This window comes from Pan troglodytes, chromosome 16 (assembly GCF_028858775.2).
Source record: "Pan troglodytes isolate AG18354 chromosome 16, NHGRI_mPanTro3-v2.0_pri, whole genome shotgun sequence".
Classification (NCBI taxonomy): domain Eukaryota; kingdom Metazoa; phylum Chordata; class Mammalia; order Primates; family Hominidae; genus Pan; species Pan troglodytes.
In genome coordinates this window covers 68,647,861-68,672,984 of record NC_072414.2, presented here as the reverse complement: position 1 = coordinate 68,672,984, position 25,124 = coordinate 68,647,861, and the positions used below count along the sequence as shown (strand labels likewise).

General features: G+C 36.0%; 1 protein-coding gene across 29 annotated transcripts in view; it reads left to right on the top strand.

The window, feature by feature from the left end:
* Nucleotides 1-25,124, top strand: part of SCAPER (S-phase cyclin A associated protein in the ER) — a 567,113-nt gene that overhangs the window by 177,361 nt on the left and 364,628 nt on the right. For all 29 annotated transcript variants that reach the window (XM_523229.8, XM_009429613.4, XM_063795293.1 and 26 more), the window contains one exon: nt 3,869-4,011. In XM_523229.8, coding sequence (XP_523229.2) covers nt 3,869-4,011 — 143 coding nt within the window. The remainder of the gene's footprint in view (nt 1-3,868; nt 4,012-25,124) is intronic.

Genomic DNA, 25,124 nt, shown 5'->3' with positions numbered 1-25,124 from the left:
TATCAGTGATTTTAGTAAATTATTAATACATTTTTAAGTTCATTGATCACTTTTTGCTATTTGTGGGCAATAACAGGCATTCCCTTATTCATCCTGATCTCTATTTGAGTCCAATGTACTATTTTAATGAATGCAAAGCTAACTTCATGTTGAAAAATACAGAATGCTCCCATTAGAGAAACTAGCCTTTCCTTTCCAAGAAGCAGTAAAAATTTTCATACTTATCATTTATAAGCTATTTATCTATTAACTTGTATTCTTAAATGAGTAAAAAAAATTTGAATGTTTAATTTGAATCTTTAGCATTATTTCTGTTTCTCTACAGGATAAATGCTATAAATGTCTGTAGAGAAACAGAAATACAGACATAAAAATAATATGGTTTGTAAATTATGTGTTAATTTAATAACTAATAACTCAGAGATATAATTAAGACATTTTTGCCTTTATAGCAAATAGTAAATTACAGTTTAATTTGAAAGAGTGTAATTAGAGTATGTACAAAGTACAAAGTTACCACAGAGGAGGGAATAATTAGCTTGATTGGTGGAAATCAAATATCAGGGAAAGTTCTCTGGAAAAGGTAACTTCTTAGCTAGTTTTTTTGAGGAAATACATGAGTAGTAGTGTATATTTTTAAATAGACATCTTTGGTTCCTTACTCTGCATTTTGCAGATTTGAAATATAGCAGTTACCTTTCGTTTAAAAATGATGACTCTCACTTCACAATTTTTAACATTCATTAAAACTTAAAGGAAAACAGTTTACTAAACTAGTAGGGAATTTCCTCCACCAACCAACACTTTAAGAATTGTTTTGGCTCTTTAGAATTATTTTTGTTTTTAAAAGTGCTGAAGTTTCCTATGGATTTAATTTCAGTGAAAGATTTTAAACCTGTCTACATATGCTTGAGATATACTGAGATAGATAGTTAGAAAAATCCACTGGTAGATAACATGTATAACATTAAAATTTTTTAAATGTGTAATCATTACTTGCTGTACAGGCACTAGTGCCAAGTATTCCGTAAATACAATAATGGTAAGATCCTAACCTAATACAGAATTTCAGAGACCCTCCATCCATTTTATTTTTACTCTTGAAGCATTCTCATGGACTATTAAAGGCAATTGTGATTCTCATTTCTTGTAAGTAAAATACCAAGTGCTGCCATCATATATTCTCAGTTTGCTGTTATTGTTATGTATATTCTTTATTGATTAATTATAAGCTCAATTTTTTCTTTTTTACTTATCCTGCTTTGTCCTTTTGTCCTAATCATTTGAATTGTAGGCATAAAGAGGAGCTACAGAATCCTTTCTTAGGCTGCCTTAAACACCTCCCTGGCTGAGATACGTAGGGGTCTGAGAGGTTCTTCTGTAGGCTTAAGAATTAGTTATATTTCTAATTCCTTTGCTGTAAGTTTTAATTCTTTCCTTGTGGCTATATAGATTCATAGTGTATATTATTTTATAAAGTCATGCTTCATTTATTAAACAGATATTTAGAAATCCCTACCCTTTGCAGGGTGCTTTATGAGGTACAAAGTTTCCTGTCTTTCGGGAATTTAAATTTCAGATTGGGAAATGGTAGCTGAATTTTACTCATTAGCTGTATGACTACCAGTTCTCTTTTCAAGTTATTAAAAATGGAAATTAATAGGTTGAGTAACTTTTTACGTCCAGTTATCTCTTTTCATACAATGTTGGAGTTGGTCTGATATCCATTAAAACAGTCAGCAAGTTGACATTATGTTTACAAGTGTACACTTGGCTACATTGCACATACCTGCAGTAATTATTTTTACATAATACATATTTTATAAGATAAGTTTAGGATTTAAAAAATTACATTCCTCAAGCCTTTGGTCTTATATTAATAAAATATGAAATGAAAAATTCTGCTTTAATTCTTTATATTTAATGCCTAAGCTCTTTGTATTTTGTTGTGAAACGTGTTTTCAGATATAATATGGAATTTTTAAACTTCAGAAAAATTGGACTATAAGAGGAATTTTTTTAATCACTTTTTTTTAATGGAGAAAATTTTCTGTGCCAGATTTGATTGTTTTTACTCTTAAGAGTTTTTTATTTTTTTTGGCTAACCAAGTTTCCACATATTATTCTTGATTAGTCATGAGAAATAGCTACAACTATTTCATGAATAGTATGCTCAGACAGTAAAGGATATATTTTAAAATCTAATTGCATGACTCCAACAGTCTGCAGTGTGCCTGTTATGTCCTCCTCAAATAAGGGCATTCCCTCCAATTCCCAGTTTACCCTCTTCTTATACCACCTACCCCCTCAAAAAAAAAAAGAAAGAAATAGAGATCCTTTTGGCTATTTTTAAAAGGCTTTCTTTCCCTGGGGCAGATAGAGCTTGTTGTGGAGATGAAGTTACTATTGTGAGCTCAGTTAACTGTTAGAAATGTTCAAATCTCTCTTTTGTGTTCCCTGAACAGAAATTGCTTTGTTATTTTTTTTCTGCTATCTTTTACTGAGCCCTTACTATGGCTAAACTCTATGCTGAGAACTTACCTGTAATTAATAATTTACATCTCACAATCAACTGAGGCTCTTTAAGGTGAAGTACTTTGCCCAAGGTTATGTAAGTAGTAGGTACTAGAGCCTAGATCAATGTATTCCATTAATTATAGAGGAGAGGCTACCGAGAGGTTGTGAGTGCTATATGGGGAATGGGTATGGATTCAGAGAAACATATCAATAAGATGAGGAACATGTTAGTGACAAATATTTCATGTTGAAGTTACCCAGTTTTCATGATTTATCTTCTGGCTTGATGATGATGATGATGATGATGATGATGATGATGATGATGATTATTTAGAATTTTATATATGCCAGGCCCTATGGTAAGTGCTTTTCATATATTAGCTCATCTGTGCTTTATAATGTCCTAAGAAATACGTATTATTATTTATCTTCTAGAAAAGTAAGGCACAGAGAATGTAACTAAGTAGCCCAGAGCCACTGTGCTAGTGAATAATGGGGTCAGGAAACAAAACCAGGGAATCTGACCCGATATCCACTCTTATACCCACTGTGCTCTATTATATGACCTCTTTCTCCTTCTCACAAACTGTCTTTACTTAATTCCATCATGAAAGCTTAGTTCAGAAATAAAATCTATTAACTATGGTTTTTTCATATTCAGGTATTTCTATAACCATATATTAACACAAGGCTTTAGAAGTGATTAATCAGAAAACATATATTAAGTTCTGTATTAGTCAGAGTTCTCTAGAGGTACAGAACTAATAGGATATATATATATGTGTGTGTGTGTATGTGTGTATATATATGTGTGTGTGTATATATATATAAAACATATATATATATATGAGTTTATTAAGTATTAACTCACACAATCACAAGGTCCCACAACAGTGTCTACAAGCTGAGGAGTAAGGAGAGCCAGTCTGAGTTCCAAAACTGAAGAACTTGGAGTCTGATGTTTGAGGGCAGGAAGCATCCAGCACGGCTGAAGGATGTAGGCTGGTAGGCTAGGCCATTCTCTCTTTTCATATTTTTCTGCCTGCTTTATATTCTAGCCTCGCTGGCAGCTGATTAACCATCACAAGTTCCCACAAAACAAGTATAACACAGTGTTTGTATAAAAAAGCAAGTCTTTACTGAATTATGTGTAACACTGGTAAATGACTTTCAGAAACCAGATATCATTGCTATTTGATTTTTGTTTAAACTTTAAGAAGCAGAGTACCTAGTGGCAAGCCCATGTTTCTACTTGGCTTGAACATGTAAGTTTGGTGAAAGGTATATTACTTTGAATCATTTTTATTTTACACATAATTCTAATATTGGAAAAAAATATTTCTAACATTAGGAACGCAAGAGAGCTCTAGAGGCAGAGCGGCAGGCCCGTGTAGAAGAATTGTTAATGAAGAGGAAAGAACAGGAAGCCCGAATTGAACAACAGAGGCAAGAAAAGGAAAAAGCCCGTGAGGATGCAGCCCGGGAAAGAGCTAGGTATCTCATTTGCTATCTTGATGAACATTTTGCACTGAGTGAATATTCAAGTTGAGGTCTTAAAGCCATTTACTGTCATGTAGAGTTTTTTTGAGATGAGGTTTTGCGATGTTCCCCAGGTTGATCTTGAACTCTCTGACTCAAGTGATCCTCCCACCTCACCCTCCTGAGTAGCTTGGACTACAGGTGTGTACCACCACACTCAAATCAAAAAATATATAATTTGATTCTGGATGGCTTCAGCAAAAGAGACTTTTGGGGAAGATACTGAGGGCATAAGTAATAAAAGGTTAGAGGACCAAGTTTGGAAATGTTCTGTCAGACATGAAAGTCTAGATCACAAGAGTCACAGCAGTGGATTTTTTTTTTTTTTTTTTTGATGGAAATAGTCTGGTCAGCATGTTGCCACTCTGATTATGATGTATGACCTTCACTTATCCCTTAGTTTTAATCACTTGTTTAAGATTTAAAGACACAGGAAAAAACATATAATTGGCCAAGCCTAAGTCCCTTTTATTGGTGTGACCTTACTGACGTGATATTTTGTGACTTCTGAATTATAGCGAAGTTGGTAGATGTGAAAAGATAGCTCTTTGTGGTTTTAATTTGCTTTTCTACTTGTCCCTGATTAATAATAAGGCTGAACAACTTTTTCACATGTTTATGAGCTGTTCAGGGTTTTTTTATGCAAAGTGCCTATTCAAATTTTTGTTCATTCCTGTATTGGGGTCTTTTTTTTCTTATTGATATTTAGGGATTATCTTTACTAGATACTAAGTCTTTGTTAGTTACATATATTGCAAATATACCTATAGGTTGTGTCTTACCTTTTTTCTTTCTTTATGATGTTTTTTGATTAGCATAACTCTTGGTTGCAGTTTAGTAGAACTGAACAAACTATAATTTATGCCTTTTGGTCTTATTTATGAAATCTTTTTCTATCCTAAGTCATAAGACATTCTTCAAAATTTTATAGTTTTATCTTTTATAGTCTTTATCTATCTGCAATTGGTTTTATTGTGTATTTAGAGGTAGGAGTCTTACTTCATTTTCTCCATGTGGATACCCAATTATTCTAGCATACTTTATTGAAAAATGCATTTTTTCCCTACTGATCTGCAAGGCTTTCTAACATAAGCCAAGTTTTTATATATGTGTGGGTCTGCTCGTGGACTGTTGTGTTCTGGTCCAGTGATGAATTTGTTTGTCATCTGCCTTAGTTATCAAAGCTTTATAATAATTGTTGGTGTCTGGAACTATCCTTCACCTTATTTTTTATTAGGACTGTCCTGGCCCTATTTCATGTCTGTGTTAGTTTTAGAATCAGCTTGCTCTGTTCTATATTTAAAAATAAACTATAAAATTTTGATTGGAATTGCATTGAATCTATAAATTCAGGTGTTAAGATTGATATTTTTATGTTGAATATTTTAGTTTATGAGCATGCTACTAAATGTTTTTCTACTGATTTAGGTCTTTCAGAACATCTTTATATCCTTTCATCAAACTTACATGTTCAAGCCAAGTAGAAATTTTTTTTTCTATAAAGGATTTTTGTATGCTTTTTTATTGTGGCAAAAAATATAAATAGCATGAAATTTATCATTTTAATCATTTTTAAGTTTACAGTCCAGTGGCCTTGAGTACATTGATATTTTTATGCAACTATCACCACCGTCTGTACCCAGAAATTTTTTCAGTTTCCGAGACTGAAGTGTTCTATCTACTAAGTAGTAACTCCCTATTCTCTCCATTCCATACCCCTACTTGCCTCTGACAATCGTCATGCTACTTTCTGTTTCTATGAATGTGACTGCTTTAGGGATCTTATATAAGTGGAATCATACGGTATTTGTCCTTTTGTGACTTATCCTAATGTCTTCAAGTTTCATCCATGTTGTAGCATGTGTCAGGATTTTCTTCCTTTTTAAGACTGAATAGTATTTCATTGTATGTATAATACCACATTTTATTTATTCATTTCTTTGTTGAAGCAACTTGAGTTGCTTCTACCTTTTGACTATTGTGAATAATGCTGCTATAAACACGGGTGTTACAAATGTATGTTGTAGTCTCTGCTTTTTAATTCCAAGAGTGAAGTAGTTGGATCATATACTAATTTTATTGTTTTTTTTTTTGAAGAGAACCCTACTGTTTTTCATAGCAGCTGTACCATTTTTATGTTCTCAGCAGCATTGCACAAGGGTTCCACATCCTCACCAATGCTTGTTATTTTGTTTTTCTAAAAATAGCCTTATTGAAGAGTGTGAAGTGGCATCTCATTCTGGTTTTGATTTGCATTTCCCTAGTGATTAGTGACCTTAAGCATCTTTTCATGTGCTTATTGGCCATTTCTTTATATTTTTGGGGACAGGTTACCACTTAGGTCCTTTGCCTATTTTTTAATCTGGTTATTTTCTTGTTGGGTTATAGAGTTTTTTTTATATATATATATATTCTAGACATTAACCCTTTATCAAAGATAGAATTTACTGATATTTTCTCCCATTCTGTAGGTTGACTTTTCATTTTGTTGATATTGTCTATTGAAGAACAAAAGTTTTAAATTTGGACGTAGTTCAATTTCTCTATTTTTGTTGTTGTTGTTTTTGTTGCCTTTACTTTTTTTGTCATATTCAAGAAATCATAGCCAAATCCAATGTTGTGAAGTTTTCTCCCTGGATTTTCTTGTTACATTTTTATACTTTTAGGTCTTATGTTTAGATCTTGGATAGTTTTAGTTAATTTTTGTATATCGTATAAGGTAAGGGTTCAACTTCATTCTTTTGCACATACTCAGTTTTCCCATCACTTCTTGTTGAAAAGACTGTCCTTTCTCTATTGAATGGTTTTGTCATCTTTGTTGAAATTATTTGACTTACATACAATGGCTGTATTTCTTGGCTCGCTGTTCTGTTTCATTGGACTATATACATGTCTGTTTTTATGGTAGTCCATACTGTTTTGATTACTGTAGTTTTATAGTAAGTTTTGAAATCAGGATATGTGAGCCTCTTTGTTCTTTTCAAGATTGTTTTGGCTTGAGGATCCTTTGAGATTCATGTGCATTTTTTAATTTTTGTAAAGAAGTCATTGGGATTTTGATAGGGATTGCATTCAATCTATAGATTGTTTTGGGAAGTATGGCTTTTTTTTTTTTAATGTATACACTAAGAGAGAGAATTCAGGGTGGGCTGCTTGTAAAGGATGAGGCAGCCAATATGGCCATCTTAACAGTGTTGAGTTTTTCAGTCCATGAACACATGATGTCTTTCCATTTATTTGTGTCTTCAGTTCCTTTCAACAATGTTTTGTAGTTTTCATTGCATCTGTTTTTCTCATCCTTGTTATGTTTATTCCTAAGTATTTTATTTTTTGTACACATTTTATGATATTTTTTAGTTACTATTTTATCCTGTTATACAATTATAAATAGAATCTCTTAAGTGCTTTTAAAATTTGTATGTTGCTGGTGTTTAGAAATACCATTTATTGGGGGGTGGAGAGAAGATGACCGAATAGGAACAGCTCCAGTCTACAGCTCCCAGTGTGAGCAACGCAGAAGATGGGTGATTTCTGCATTTCCAACTGAGGAATGCAGCTCCTCACCAGCAACAGAACAAAGCTGGACGGAGAATGACTTTGACACATTGAGAGAAGAAGGCTTCAGAACAGCGGACTACTCTGAGCTAAAGGAGGAAATTCGAACCAATGGCAAAGAAGTTAAAAACTTTGAAAAAAAATTAGACGAATGGATAACTAGAATAACCAATGCAGAGAAGTCCTTAAAGGACCTGATAGAGCTGAAAACCATGGCACGAGAACTACGTGACAAATGCACAAGACTCAGTAACTGATGTGATCAACGGGAAGAAAGGGTATCAGTGATGGAAGACGAAATGAATGAAATGAAGCGTGAAGAGAAGTTTAGAGAAAAAAGAATAAAAAGAAACACACAAAGCCTCCAAGAAATATGGGACTATGTGAAAAGACCAAATCTATGTCTCATTGGTGTACCTGAAAGTGACGGGGAGAATGGAAGCAAGTTGGAAAACACTCTGCAGGATATTATCCAGCAGAACTTCCCCAATCCAGCAAGGCAGGCCAACATTCAAATTCAGGAAATACAGAGAATGCCACAAAGATACTCCTCGAGAAGAGCAACTCCAAGACACATAATTGTCAGATTCACCAAAGTTGAAATGAAGGAAAAAATGTTAAGGGCAGCCAGAGAGAAAGGTTGGGTTACCCACAAAGGGAAGCCCATCAGACTAACAGCTGATCTCTTGGCAGAAACTCTATAAGCCAGAAGAGAATGGGGGCCAATATTCAACATTCTTAAAGAAAAGAATTTCCAACCCAGTATTTCATATCCAGCCAAACTAAGCTTCATAAGTGAAGGAGAAATAAAATACTTTACAAACAAGCAAAGGCTGAGAGATTTTGTCACTACCAGGCCTGCCCTAAAAGAGCTCCTGAAGGAAGCACTAAACATGGAAAGGAACAACCGGTACCAGCCACTGCAAAAACATGTCAAATTGTAAAGACCATCAAGGCTAGGAAGAAACTGCATCAACTAATGAGCAAAATAACCAGCTAACATTATAATGACAGGATCAAATTCACACGTAACAATACTAACCTTAAATGTAAATGGGCTAAATGCTCCAATTAAAAGTCACAGACTGGCAAATTGGATAGAGTCAAGACCCATCAGTGTGCTGTATTCAGGAACCCCATCTCATGTGCCCAGGCACACATAGGCTCACAAAAAAGGGATGGAGGAAGATCTACCAGGCAAATGGAAAACAATAAAAGGCAGGGGTTGAAATCCTAGTCTCTGATAAAACAGACTTTAAACCAACAAAGATAAAAAGAGACAAGGCCATTACATAATGGTAAAGGGATCAATTCAACAAGAACTAACTATCCTAAATATACATGCACCCAATACAGGAGCACCCAGATTCATAAAGCAAGTCCTTAGAGACCTACAAAGAGACTTAGACTTCCACGCAATAATAATGGGAGACTTTAACACCCCACTGTCAACATTAGACAGATCAATGAGACAGAAAGTTAACAAGGATATCCAGGAATTGAACTCAGCTCTGCACCAAGCAGACCTAATAGACATCTACAGAACTCTCCACCCCAAATCAACAGAATATACATTCTTTTCAGCACACCACACCACACCTATTCCAAAATTGACCACATAGTTGGAAGTAAAACACTCCTCAGCAAATGTAAAAGAAGATAAATTATAACAAACTGTCTCTCAGACCACAGTGCAATCAAACTAGAACTCAGGATTAAGAAACTCACTCAAAACTGCTAAACTTCATGGAAACTGAACAACCTGCTCCTGAATGACTACTGGGTAAATAATGAAATGAAGGCAGAAATAAAGATGTTCTTTGAAACCAACGAGAACAAAGACACAACATACCAAAATCTCTGGGACACATTCAAAGCAGTGTGTAGAGGGAAATTTATAGCCCTAAATGCCCACAAGAGTAAGCAGGAAAGATCTAAAATTGACACCCTAACATCACAATTAAAAGAACTAGAGAAGCAAGAGCAAACACATTCAAAAGCTAGCAGAAGGCAAGAAATAACTAAGATCAGAGCAGACCTGAAGGAAATAGAGACACAAAAAACCCTTCAAAAAATCAATGAATCCAGGAGCCTGTTTTTTTAAAAGATCAGCAAAATCGATAGACTGCTAGCAAGACTAATAAAGAAGAAAAGAGAGAAGAATCAAATAAGCATAATAAAAAATGACAAAGGAGATATCACCACCGATCCTACAGAAATACAAACTACCATCAGAGAATACTATAAACACCTCTATGCAAATAAACTAGAAAATCTAGAAGAAATGGATAAATTCCTTGACACATACACTCTCCCAAGACTTAACCAGGAAGAAGTTGAATCTCTGAATAGACCAATAACAGGCTCTGAAATTGAGGCAATAATTAATAGCTTACCAACCAAAGAAAGTCCAGGACCAGACGGATTCACAGCCGAATTCTACCAGAGGTACAAGGAGGAGCTGGTACCATTCCTTCTGAAACTATTGCAATCAATAGAAAAAGAGGGAATCCTCTCTAACTCATTTTATGAGGCCAGCATCATCCTGATACCAAAGCCTAGGAGAGACACAACCAAAAAAGAGAATTTTAGACCAATATCCTTGATGAACATTGATGCAAAAATCCTCAATAAAATACTGGCAAACCGAATCCAGCAGCACATCAAAAAGCTTATCCACCATGATCAAGTGGGCCTCATCCCTGGGATGCAAGGCTGGTTCAACATACGCAAATCAATAAACGTAATCCAGCATATAAACAGAACCAAAGACAAAAACCACATGATTATCTCAATAGATGCAGAAAAGGCCTTTGACAAAATTCAACAACCCTTCATGCTAAAAATTCTCAATAAATTAGGTATTGATGGGACATATCTCAAAATAATAAGAGCTATCTATTGAAAACCCACAGCCAAAATCATAGTGAATGGACAAAAACCGGAAGCATTCCCTTTGAAAACTGGCACAAGACAGGGATGCCCTCTCTCACCACTCCTATTCAACATAGTGTTGGAAGTTCTGGCCAGGGCAGTCAGACAGGAGAAGGAAATAAAGGGTATTCAATTAGGAAAAGAGGAAGTCAAATTGTCCCTGTTTGCCGATGACATGATTGTATATCTAGAAAACCCCATCATCTCAGCCCAAAATCTCCTTAAGCTGATAAGCAACTTCAGCAAAGTCTCAGGATACAAAATCAGTGTACAAAAATCACAAGCATTCTTATACACGAATAACAGACAGCCAAATCATGAGTGAACTCCCATTCACAATTGCTTCAAAGAGAATAAAATACCTAGGAATCCACCTTACAAGGGACGTGAAGAACCTCTTCAAGGAGAACTACAAACCACTGCTCAATGAAATAAAAGAGGATACAAACAAATGGAAGAACATTCCACGTTCATGGGTAGGAAGAACCAATATCGTGAAAATGGCCATACTGCCCAAGGTAATTTATAGATTCAATGCCATCCCCATCAAGCTACCAATGACTTTCTTCACAGAATTGGAAAAAACTACTTTAAAGCTCATATGGAACCAAAAAAGAGCCCGCATCGCCAAGTCAATCCTAAGCCAAAAGAACAAAGCTAGAGGCATCACACTACCTGACTTCAAACTATACTACAAGGCTACAGTAACCAAAACAGCATGGTACTGGTACCAAAACAGAGATATAGACCAATGGAACAGAACAGAGCCCTCAGAAATAATGCCGCATATCTACAACTACCTGATCTTTGACAAACCTGAGAAAAACAAGCAATGGGGAAAGGATTCCCTATTTAATAAAAGGTGCTGGGAAAACTGGCTAGCCATATGTAGAAAGCTGAAACTGGATCCCTTCCTTACACCTTATACAAAAATTAATTCAAGATGGATTAAAGACTTAAATGTTAGACCTAAAACCATAAAAACCTTAGAAGAAAACCTAGGCATTACCATTCAGGACATAGGCATGGGCAAGGACTTCATGTCTAAAACACCAAAAGCAATGGCAACAAAAGCCAAAATTGACAAATGGGATCTAATTAAACTAAAGAGCTTCTGCACAGCAAAAGAAACCACCATCAGAGTGAACAGGCAACCTACAGAATGGGAGAAAATTTTTGCAACCTACTCATCTGACAAAGGGCTAATATCCAGAATCTACAATGAACTCAAACAAATTTACAGGAAAAAAACAACCCCATCAAAAAGTGGGCAAAGGATATGAACAGACACTTCTCAAAAGAAGACATTTATGCAGCCAAAAACCACATGAAAAAGTGCTCATCGTCACTGGCCATCAGAGAAATGCAAATCAAAATCACAATGAGATACCATCTCACACCAGTTAGAATGGTGATCATTAAAAAGTCAGGAAACAGCAGGTGCTGGAGAGGATGTGGAGAAATAGGAACACTTTTACACTGTTGGTGGGACTGTAAACTAGTTCAACCATTGTGGAAGTCAGTGTGGTGATTCCTCAGGGATCTAGAACTAGAAATACCATTTGACCCAGTCGTCCCATTACTGGGTATATACCCAAAGGATTATAAATCATGCTGCTATAAAGACACATTCACATGTATGTTTTTTGTGGCACTATTCACAATAGCAAAGACTTGGAACCAACCCAAATGTCCAACAATGATAGACTAGATTAAGAAAATGTGGCACATATACACCATGGAATACTATGCAGCCATAAAAAATGATGAGTTCATGTCCTTTGTAGGGACAGAATGAAGCTGTAAACCATCATTCTCAGCAAACTATCGCAAGGACAAAAGACCGAACACCACATGTTCTCACTCATAGGTGGGAATTGAATAATGAGAACGCATGGACACAGGAAGGGGAACATCACACACTGGGAACTGTTGTGGGGTGGGGGGAGGGGGGAGGTATAGCATTAGGAGATATACCTAATGCTAAATGATAAGTTAATGGGTGCAGCACACCAACATGGCACATGTATACATATGTAACAAACCTGCACGTTGTGCACATGTACCCTAAAACTTAAAGTGTAATAATAATTAAAAAAAAAAAAAGAAATAGCATTTATTTTGTTTCAGCAACCGCAATAAATTCTGTTAAGCATTCTAATAATTAATCTTAGATTTTTTTTAGCGTTTTCTACATAAATAAACATATAATCTACCAATATATAGTTTGGATTTTTTTCCTCATCTTTATGCCTTTTGTTTCGTTAGTGGGCATCTTACTTATAAGGAATGGGTTCCACAATTAACTATTAAAGATATCTGCCTTAGGTTTTTTAAAAAATAGTTTTTATTTGTTGTTTATTTAAGGTATACATCATAATGTTGTAGTGTACATATAGGTAGTAAAAGGTTTACTATAGGGAAGCGAACTAACATATCTATCTTCTCACATAGTTACCCATTTTATTTGTTTTAGTGGCAAGGGAAACTAAAATCTCATTTATCACAAATCCCAGTACTGTACAATTTTATTACCTATAGCCCTCCTGTTGTACATTAGATCTCTAGACTTGTTCATCTTACATATCTGCAGTTTTATATCCTCTGATCTACATCTCCTCTTTTCTGCCCTCTCCCTCTTATGCATACCCGTGATAACTAATACCTTGTTTTCTATCTCTGTATAATTGAATTTTTTTTAAGATTTCACATATAAGTGAGATCATGCAGTATTTTTCTTTCCATGTCTGGCTCATTTTACTTAGGATAATGTTCTCTAGGCTCATCCATATTGTGGCAAATGGCAATGTCTTGTTCCTTTTAGGGCTAAATGGTATGTATACTACAGTTTCTTTATCATTGTTTCTTTGATGGACACTTAGTTTGCTTTCATATCTTGGCTATTGTGAATAATGCCATAGGAAACATGGAAGTGCAAATATCTTTATGAGGTGGTGATTCCATTTCCGTTGGGTATATTGCCAGAAGAGGGATCAGCTGGGTCCTATGGTAGTTCTATTTTAAATTTCTTTAGAAACCTCCATCCTGTTTTCCAGATGGCTGTACCAAGCCACACTCTCAACAACAGTGTAAAAGAGTTCCCTTTTCTCCATACCCTCACCAACATTTGTTTTTTGACGTTTTGATAATAGTCATCTAATGGGTGTGAGTTAGTATTTCATAATGGTTTTAATGTTCATTTCTCTGATGATTAATGGTGTACATCACCTTTCCATATATCTACTGACTATTTTTATGACTTCTTTGGAGAAATGTCTATGGCGATTCGTTGCCCATTTTAAAATCAGTTTGTTTTTCTACTATTGAGTTGTATGAGGTTTTTAAAAATATATATATTTTACTTGTTTTTTGTTTTTGTTTTTTTTTTCCTTTTTGAGACAGAATCTTGTTCTCTTGTCCAGGCTGGAGTGAAGTGGCATGATTTTGGCTCACTGCAGCCTCCACTTCCCAGGTTCAAGCGATTCTTGTGCTTCAGCCACCCGAGTAGCTGGGATTATAGGTGTGTGCCATCATGCGTGGCTGATTTTCGAACTCCTGACCTCAAGTGATCCGCCAGCTTTTGCCTCCCAAAGTGCTGGGATTACAGGCATGAGCCACCGTGGCTAGCCTAGTTCTTTATATATTTTGGATATTAACTCTCTATTAGATATGTGGACTAAATATTTTGCCCCATTCCTTAGGCTGATGTTTTATTGATTTTTTTCTTTGCGATGCAGAAACTATAAACTTCCCTCTTACAACTGCTTTTGCTGCAACCCATAGATTTTGCTGTGTTGCGTTTCTATTGTTGTTTGTCCCAAGATATTTTTTAATTTCCTTTTTGATTTCTTCTTTAACTCATGACTTATTCTGGAGCATGTTATTTAATTGCCATTTATTTATGAAATTTTCAGGATTCATTTTATTGATTTCTAGTTTTATATCATAGTGATCTGAAACAACAATAGGTACAATTTGAATCTTCTTAAATTTGTTAAGACGACTTGTTTTGTGGTTTAACATATGGCCTATCCTGGATAATGATCCATGTGGACTAGAAAAAAATGTATTGCTTTTGATGGGATGTTCTGCCTATGTATATTAGGTCCATTTGGTCAAAGTACAATTAAGTCTAGTATTTATTTTCTCTCTAGTTTATCTATTGTTGACAGTGGGTTATTGAAGTCCCTTATATTATTATATTGCTATCTATTTCTCCCTTCATGTCCATTAATATTTGCTTTATAGTTTTAGTGCTCCAATGTTAGGTGCATATATATTTACAATTGTTACATCCCATTGATGAACTGACCCCTTTATCATTAAATAATGATCTCTTTATTATTTGTATATTTGCTATAGTTTTTTGTTTTGTGGTTACTATGAGCTTATCCAAACATCTTATACTGTTACACTTAACAACTGTTAAGTTGTTATCAGCTGTTTTAAGTTGATAACAATTTCTGGCACATACAAAAACTAGACTTTTACTGTCCATCCCACAAGTTATGCTTTTGATGTCAAAATATTCATCTTTTTATATTATGTATTCCTTAAAAACTTATTGTAACTTTTGTTGTTTTTGACTGTTTTGACTTTAGCCTTCATAATAGAGATACGTGTGGTTTACATACCACACTTACAGTTTCGAAGTATTCTGATTTGACTAAGTATTTATCTCTACCAGTGAGTCTTATACTTTATGTGTATCCATGGTGGTAATTATTATAATTTTCTTTCTCCTCGAAGAAGCATTTCATGTAACACAGGTCTAGTGTCAGTGAATTCCTTCAACTTTTATTTGTCTGGGGAAGACTTTATTTCTCATTCATTTCTGAAGGATAGTTTTCCTTGGTATAGTATTCTTAGCTGGCAGGTTTTTTTTTTTTTTTCCCTTTCATCATTTTGAATATGTCATCCCATTCTCCAGGCTTATAAGGTTTCTGCAGAAAAGTCCAATGATACTCTGATGGACATCCCCTTATATGTGACTAGACAGTTTTCTCTTGCTGTTTTTAAAACTATTTCATTGTCTTTTCACTTTTGCCAGTTTGATTATAATGTACCTTGGAGAGAACCTTCTAAAGTTTATCTGAGATCTTTGAGCTTCATTGACTTGTATGTAGATCTCTCTCTCTTCCTAAGTCCCAAGATTTAGGAAGTTTTTACCAATTATTTTATTTATATAAACCTTTTCTGTTTCTTCCCCCTTTGGGATTCCTACAATGTGAATATTTGTTTGCTTAGTGGTGTCCCATAGGCTCTCTTCATTCTTTTTTCTTTTTCTTCTCTTCTGAGTCATTTCAGAAGCCTTCAAGGTTCTTTCTTCTGCCTGATCTAGTCTGCTGTGGAACCCTCTGTGGTATTTTTTATTTCATTGAATTCTTCAGCTCTAAGATTTTTATTGAGATTTTTAAAATGATATCTCTTTTATTGAATTTCTCATTCAGATCATGATTTATTTTTCTAATTTCATTGAATGGTCTGTTTTTATTCTCTTATGTTTCACTGAGTTTCCTTTGTTCATTATTTTGAATTCCTTTTTAGAAAATTTGTAGATTTCTGTTTCTTTGGGGTCAGTTACTGGAGAGTTATTGTGTTACTTTTAGTGGTTTCATATTTCCTTGCTTTTTCATGTTTCTTGTGACCCTGCCATGATGTTTGTACATCTGATAGTGCAGTCATATCTTTCCAACTTTACAGAGTGGGAAGGGGATGACTTTCACTTGAAGATGGGCCTGAGGGTACTGCTTGGGTGTAGGACACAGTGGCTCTGCTTCTGTGTGGGTGCAATGGTGTAGTTGTCATGCAGCTTCTTAGTTGTGATCAGTGTCAGTGAAGACTGTGAGTGCCTTAGTGGACTGGGCTGTAGGAGTCTGTGTCAGTGATGTTGGCTGCTGAGGTTATTAGGGCAAAGGTCATAGGGGTCTTCCTGTTCTTGTCTTCCCCAAAGTAGGGAATCTTCATTGAGGGGATCTCTTTTGGTATCAGGTCTGACATTGTTCACAGGCAGCCGCAGCAGCACTGGGTTTTAGGGCACAGGAGCTCAGAGCAGCTGTGGAGCCAAGTTCCTGGGCTTAGGGTCTTGTGAAACTACTGTAGCACCTGGGACTTCAGGCACAGGTTCACTTTCCAAGGCATGAGTGGATTCAGTTCTCCCACTACACAGTGTTTGTTTCTGTGGGGCATACCCTAGCAGCTTGGGCCCAGGGGACTGGGATGTAGCCATGCTTCTGACCTTGGGGGGCAGGGTGAGGCACTGGCATGATTCTGGGGAAGAAGGGGTCTCTGGAGACTCAGTCCCTGGTGAGCAGTGAACAGTTGCCATTTGGGATCCAGAACCAACTGGGTAACATGGTAGCTCAGGCTGTGGGTGATGAGGAGCATGTGGTGGTCACTTGGGACCCTGACTTGGTATAATAGCCCAGGCTCTATGAGGCTGGGTCCAGTGGCAACAAGGAGCCAGGAATGGCAAGATACGGCTGTATCTTGGGCCCTGTGGGGTAGGGAACAATGCAGCAATAACCACTCCTTGGAGAGGTAGGGTACCTCAGCAGATTGAAATGTAGGGGGACTAGTCCAGTTCTAGGTAGATGGGGCACTGTGTCTCTTTGGCCTAGAACACAGGGTTTCACAGCTCAGCCGAGCTTCTGAATCCCTAGAAGGCAAGTTGCCATATCTGGTCAGCCCCAGAAGGCACAGCTACTTGGGTCAGTAGAGCCTTTGGATCCCTGGGTCGGGGTGGGGGTACTGCATCAGCTGTGGTGCTGGGGGTGCAATTACTTTGGTGTGCCAGAGGCTCAGAGCTCCTGGAAGTGTGAGGTGCTATCTCACCAGTAGTATTGGCGGGGGTGTATGTGGTCTGGGGGAGGTATCAACTGTTTCTGTGTGCCAGAGGCCTGAGGTCTCCAATGAGTGGGATGCCACTTCAGTTCAGTTTAAGAGGAGGGTGCGCTAACAACTAGAATTCAACACCTCTGTAGTAGCTTGGCCGTTTGTGGTAGGGTATAGCAGCAGTTCAGCTGGGGGATGTCATGCTGCTGGGTGGATGTTGAGTTTTTCAAGTGCTTTTTATGTTTTTTTTTGATATGGAAATCTATAAAATTTCTCCTTTAATCCGTTAATGTGGTAATTAGTTGATTGATTTTTCTAATGTTAAATCAGGCTTGCATTTCTGGGATAAGCTCAACTTCAATTTGATGTATTTTCGTAATTTACCGATATAAATTATTGTTGGATGTGGTTAACTAATTTTCAAGGTTTTTAAGCTGAGGAGTAAGCCATATATTTTTAAAAACAGTAAACATTTTTTATGAATTATAACAAACAAAAACACACAAATCTAAGTGTACATCTTGATGAATTGTCATCTCACCCATGTAACTATCTACCTGGCCAAGAAAGAGAACATCATCAGCTCCCCAAAAGCCCCTTTTATGTCCCTCCAAATCACTACTACTACTACTACTACTACTACTACTACTACTACTACTACTACTAGTACTACTACTACTAGAATGGTAATCACATTTTTTACACTGTAGTCTAGTATATGCCTAGGAATGGAATTGCTGGGGCCCAGGGCATGCAAATATTCAACTTAAGTAGATACCACCAAATTGTTTAGTAATGTAATGGTTTCTGTATTCAGATGCTCCACAACCTTGCTTGAAATTGAAATTGACAGTTAAATTTTTTTTCACAACTTTATTGTGGTATAACTGAGCACTTACTAAAGTGTACAATTTGACGAGTTTTCACATCCATTGTGAAACTATCTGCACAATCAAGATAATATATCCATCACCACCCCGCCCAAATATTTCATGCTGCTTGGTAATCCATTTCTCTTTTCTCTATCCTCAGCCCAACACAGCCACTGATTTACTTTCTCTCTTGTCTGTCATCTTTTACTCTGCACTATTTTTTTGAGATTCCTCCATGTTGTGTGTATCTGTGGCCTGCTCTTTTAAAAAAAAATTGCTGAGTAGTATTTGTGTATATGTCATGCAAATTACAGTCCTTTTACCTCTTTGAGACATTTGGATTATCTCCAGTTTTTTTGGCTATTACAGATAAAGCTGATATGGATGTTTGCATATGAGTCTTTTTGTGGCCATTCACTTTTGCTTCTCTTGAGTAAATAACTAGGAGAGGAATGGCTGGGTTGTAGAGTAGATGTATATCAAACTTTTTAGGAAACTTAAAACTATTTTTTCTTTACTTTTTTTAAAATTTATGTTATTATTATTATACTTTAAGTTTTAGGGTACATGTGCACAATGTGCAGATTAGTTACATATGTATACATGTGCCATGCTGGTGTGCTGCACCCATTAACTCGTCATTTAGCATTAGGTATATCTCCTAATGCTATCCCTCCCTCCTCCCCCCACCCCAAAACAGTCCCCAGAGTGTGATGTTCCCCTTCCTGTGTCCATGTGTTCTCATTGTTCAATTCCCACCTATGAGTAAGAACATGCGGTGTTTGGTTTTTTGTCCTTGCGATAGTTTGCTGAGAATGATGATTTCCAATTTCATCCATGTCCCTACAAAGGACATGAACTCATCATTTTTTATGGCTGCATAGTATTCCATGGTGTATATGTGCCACATTTTCTTAATCCAGTCTATCATTGTTGGACATTTGGGTTGGTTCCAAGTCTTTGCTATTGTGAATAGTGCCGCAATAAACATATGTGTGCATGTGTCTTTATAGCGGCATGATTTATAGTCCTTTGGGTATATACTCAGTAATGGGATGGCTGGGTCAAATGGTATTTCTAGTTCTAGATCCCTGAGGAATCGCCACACTGACTTCCACAATGGTTGAACTAGTTTACAGTCCCACCAACAGTGTAAAAGTGTTCCTATTTCTCCACATCCTCTCCAGCACCTGTTGTTTCCTGTATTGATGGTACGTATCTCAAAATAATAAGAGCTATCTATGACAAACCCACAGCCAATATCATACTGAATGGGCAAAAACTGGAAGCATTCCCTTTGAAAACGGGCACAAGACAGGGATGCCCTCTCTCACCACTCCTATTCAACATAGTGTTGGAAGTTCTGGCCAGGGCAGTCAGACCGGAGAAGGAAATAAAGGGCATTCAATTAGGAAGAGAGGAAATCAAATTGTCCCTGTTTGCAGATGACATGATTCTATATCTAGAAAACCCCATCATCTCAGCCCAAAATCTCCTTAAGCTGATAAGCAACTTCAGCAAAGTCTCAGGATACAAAATCAATGTACAAAAATCACAAGCATTCTTATACACCAATAACAGACAAACAGAGAGCCAAATCATGAGTGAACTCCCATTCACAATTGCTTCAAAGAGAATAAAATACCTAGGAATCCAACTTACAAGGGATGTGAAGGACCTCTTCAAGGAGAACTGCAAACCACTGCTCAATGAAATAAAAGAGGACACAAACAAATGGAAGAACATTCCATGCTCATGGGTAGGAAGAATCAATATCGTGAAAATGGCCATACTGCCCAAGGTAATTTATAGATTCAGTGCCATCCCCATCAAGCTACCGATGACTTTCTTCACAGAATTGCAAAAAACTACTTTAAAAGTTCATATGGAACCAAAAAAGAGCCCGCATCGCCAAGTCAATCCTAAGCCAAAAGAACAAAGCTGGAGGCATCACACTACCTGACTTCAAACTATACTACAAGGCTATGATAACCAAAACAGCATGGTACTGGTACCAAAACAGAGATATAGATCAATGGAACAGAACAGAGCCCTCATAAATAACGCCGCATATCTACAACTACCTGATCTTTGACAAACCTGAGAAAAACAAGCAATGGGGAAAGGATTCCCTATTTAATAAAAGGTGCTGGGAAAACTGGCTAGCCATATGTAGAAAGCTGAAACTGGATCCCTTCCTTACACCTTATACAAAAATTAATTCAAGATGGATTAAGGTCTTAAATATCAGACCTAAAACCATAAAAACCCTAGAAGAAAACCTAGGCATTACCATTCAGGACATAGGCATGGGCAAGGACTTCATGTCTAAAACACCAAAAGCAATGGCAACAAAAGCCAAAATTGACAAATGGGATCTAATTAAACTAAAGAGCTTCTGCACAGCAAAAGAAACTGCCATCAGAGTGAACAGGCAACCTACAAAATGGGAGAAAATTTTTGCAACCTACTCATCTGGCAAAGGGCTGATATCCAGAATCTACAATGAACTCAAACAAATTTACAGGAAACAAACAACCCCATCAAAAAATGGGGGAAGGATATGAACAGACACTTCTCAAAAGAAGACATTTATGCGGCCAAAAACCACATGAAAAAGTGCTCATTGTCACTGGCCATCAGAGAAATGCAAATCAAAACCACAATGAGATACCATCTCACACCAGTTAGAATGGCAATCATTAAAAACTATTTTTTCAAAGTGTTTGTTCATTTTACATAGCCATCAGCAGCACATGAGAGTTTCAGTTCCTTCACAACCCTTGACACCATTTGGTGGATCAGTTTTTTAAATATACAAGTTCTTTCTTGTTGGTGTGTGGTCGTATTTCATTATTTTAATTTTCATTTCTCTAATGACTGGTGCTGTTGAACATGTTGTCAGTGTGCTTATTAGCTGTTCATATGTCTTCTGTGGTGAAATGTCAAAGCTTGTGCTCATTTTTCATTTGGGTCATTTTGTTAATGAGTTGTAAGAATTCTTTATATGTTCTGGATATACATTCTTTGTGAGGTGTATGACTTACAATCTATGGCTTATTTTTTCAGATTTTAAATAGTGTCTTTGAAGAATGTGAGTTTTTAATTTTGATAATGTCCAGTATATCAAATTTTCATTTTATATACAATGGTTTTCATATCTAAGAAATTGTTGCCTAACACAAAAAGAAACCACAAAAAGTTTCTTCTGTGTTTACTTCAAGAAATGTTTCAGTTAGCACTTAGCATTTAGTTCTGTAATTCTTTTTAACTTTTGTAAATTTATTTGTTTGCATATAGATATCCAGTTATAACATTGTTTATTGAAAAGGTTATCCTTTCCCCACTGAACTGCCTTACCATCTGTTAAAGATCAATTGATCATTGATGCAATGATATATTCTAGACTCCATTCTGTTATATTGATATCTATATGTCTGTTCTTGTGACAGTACTACAGTTTTAATTACTGTAGTTTTATAGCATATTTTGAAATTAGTATAAATTCTCCAACTTCTTTGTTCTTTTTCAAAGTTGCCTTTCCATATAAATTTTAGGTTCAGCTTATCAGTTTCTGCAGGATTCTGATAGGAAGTGCATTGAATCTATAGGTCAGTTTAGGGAGATTGACATCTTTACAATATTTTATATTACAATCCATGAATATGATGTTTCTCTCTGTTTAGATCTCCTTTAATTTCTGACAACAAGGTTTTGTAGTTTTTTGCGTATAGTTCTTGCAGTTCTTTTTAAAATTTATTTCTAAGTACTCTTTAAAGCTGCTGTAAATGGAATTGTTTTCTTTGGTTCATTTTTGGATTTTTCTTGCTAGTATGTAGAAATACAGTAGATTTTAATTTATTTCATTCTACAACTCTGTTTTTAATGACCTTGTTAAACTTTCTTACAGATGTTCCTCAACTTATGATGGAGTTAAGTCCTTATAAACTCATCATAAACTCAAAAAGCCATAAGTTGAACGATTATAAGTTGGGGACTGTCTGTATTAGTTTGGATAGGTTTTTAATTATTATTATTTTGGTTCTTTAGTACTTTTTATACATAAAGGCTTATGGCATCTGTGAATAAAGTTTGTTTTACTTCTTTATTTCTAATGTGGATGCCTTTAATTTCTTTTTTTTCTTTTTGCCCTCTTGCACTGGATTGCTCCTTCTATGTAATGTTCAATGGAAGTTGTGATGTTGGGTGTCCTTGTTTTGTTCTCAATCTTAGTGGGAAAGCGTTTGGTCTTTCACTACTGTGTGTGATACTTGCTGTAGATTTTTGATAAAGTCTCTTTATAGATTGAGGAAGTTTCTTTCTGTTTCTAGTTTGTTGAGAGCCTTTAACATGAATGGACTTTGAATTTGGTGAAATCCATCTTTTTGTGGGTCCATTAAGATGACTGTGGGTTTTACTCTTTACTTTATTAATATGGTATGTTACATTAATTTTTGGATATTAAGATAACCTTGCATTCCTGGGTTAATTCCCGCTTTGTCATGATATATAATAGTTTTTATTTGTTGGTGGCTTCTTGCCAAGGGCATGTTCATGAGGGGTATTTATCTGTAGTTTTCTTGTGATGTTTTTGTCTGGCTTTTGTGTTATGGCAATTCTGGCCTTACAGAATGTTTCCTGCTCTATTTGAGAAATCATTTGCATAAGATTGGTATTATTTCTTTCTAAATGTTTGGGGGAATTTACCAGTAAAGCCATCAGGCTTGGGTTTTTCTTTGGGGGAATATTTCAAATTACCAGTTAAGTTTTTTTCCCCTTGTTTTTGGTCTATTGAGATTTTTCACATCTTCTGGAGTCAGCTTTGATAATTAATGTCTTCCTAGGAATTTGTCTTTTTCGTCTTAAGTGATCTACTTATTTATAAAGTTTATCTTATTTATCTACTTAGTTATAAAGTTCTTGGCAGAGTGCAGTGGCTCATGTCTGTAATCCCAGCACTTTGGGAGGCCAAGGCGGGTGGATCATGAGGTCAAGAGATGGAGACCATCCTGGCCAACATGGTGAAACCCCATCTCTACTAAAAATGCAAAAATTAGCTGGGCGTGCATGGTGGCACGTGCCTGTAGTCCCAGCTACTTGGGAGGCTGAGGCAGGAGAATCGCTTGAACCCGGGAGGTGGAGGTTGCAGTGAGTCGAGATTGCGCTACTGCATTCCAGCCTGGCAACAGAGCAAGACTCCATCTCATAAATAAATAAATAAAATAAAGTTGTTTGTAATTGTTTTATAAGTATTTTGAGCATGATTTATAGTGATATCTCTCCTTCACTCTTTTTTCTTTTCTTTTCTGTTGCCCAGGCTGGAGTGCAGTGGTGCGCTCTCAGCTCACCATAATCTCCCCCTACCAGGTTCAAGAGATTCTCATGCCTCGGCCTGCCAAGTTGCTGAGATGATAGGCATGTGTCACCACTCCTGGCTGATTTTTGTATTTTTAGTAGAGACAGGGTTCCACCATGTTGGCCAGGCTGGTCTTGAACTCCTGACCTCAAGTGATCTGCCTGCCTTGGCCTCCCAAAGTGCTGGGATTACAGGTGTGAGTCATCGTGCCCAGCCTCCTCTTTTCATTCTTAATTTTGGAAATTTATGTCAATTTTCTTTCTTATTAGTCTAGCTAAAGGTTTATGTATTTTGTCGCTCTTTCCAAAGAACTAACTTTTGGTTTCATTGCATTTCTATGTTGTGTTTCTGGTTTTTGCTTCATTGACTTCTGCTTTGATGTTTATCATTTATTTCCTTCTGCTTACTTTGGGTTTGATTAGCTTTGCCTTCTTTTCTTTATGAGGTTGAAGCTTAGTTGATTGATTTGAAACTATTTTTACATTTATGTATGTATTTAATCTTTTTTCTTTTTTGTTTTTTCTTTTTTTTTCCTGCCCCACCCTCCCTGCATTTCTAATATAAACATTTAAAGGTATACTTTTTTCTTAGCATATCTTTAAGCACCTCTCATCAATTTTGATATACTGTATTTTTATTTCCATTCAAGATATATTTGGCTCTTTCTATCCAGAGGTTCCGCATCTGCAGATTCAGTCAACCATGGGTCAAAAATATTCGGGAAGACAACCCCAAAACAGTGATAAGAATAATACAAATACCAAAAATACAGTGTAACAACTACTTGTATAACATTCATATTGTATTAGGTATTATAAGTAATCTAGGAATGACTTAAAATATATGGGAGAATGTTCATAGCTTTTGTGCAAATACTATGCCATTTTTTTATAAGGGATTTGAACATCCTCAGATTTTGGTATGGTAGGGGGGTGTCCTAGAACCAATCCCCCTTGGATACTGAGCGACAACTATATTTTGTAATAGTTCTTATTTGATTCATGGGCTATTTAGAAGCATGTTACTTAGTTTCCAAATATTTGGGGATATCACAAATTTCGTCCTATTGTTGATCTATAATGCAGTCGTTTGTGGTTGAAGAATGTACTTTGTATGATTTTATTGCTTTTACATTTATTGAGCTATAATTTATGATGTGGACATTACTAGTGAATGTTCTTTGTGCTCTTCGAAAGTATGTGCATTCTGCTGTTGTTGGATGGAGTGTTCTCTAAATGTCAGTTAGGTAAAGGTAATTGATATTGTTGTCTGGTCTTCTGTATACTGCTGATTTTCTCTGTAGTTCTGTAAATTCTTGAGACAGAATTATCAAAATCTCCAAATATAAGTTGAACTGTGTATTTCTTGTTTAGTTTTGACATTTTGGCTTCATGTATTTTGGTGTACTGCTAGTTGCATGTCTTGTTTAGTTTTGACATTTTGGCTTCATGTATTTTGGTGTACTGCTAGTTGCATGTAATTTATAATTGTTTTGCCTTACTGAGGTATTGATTCAT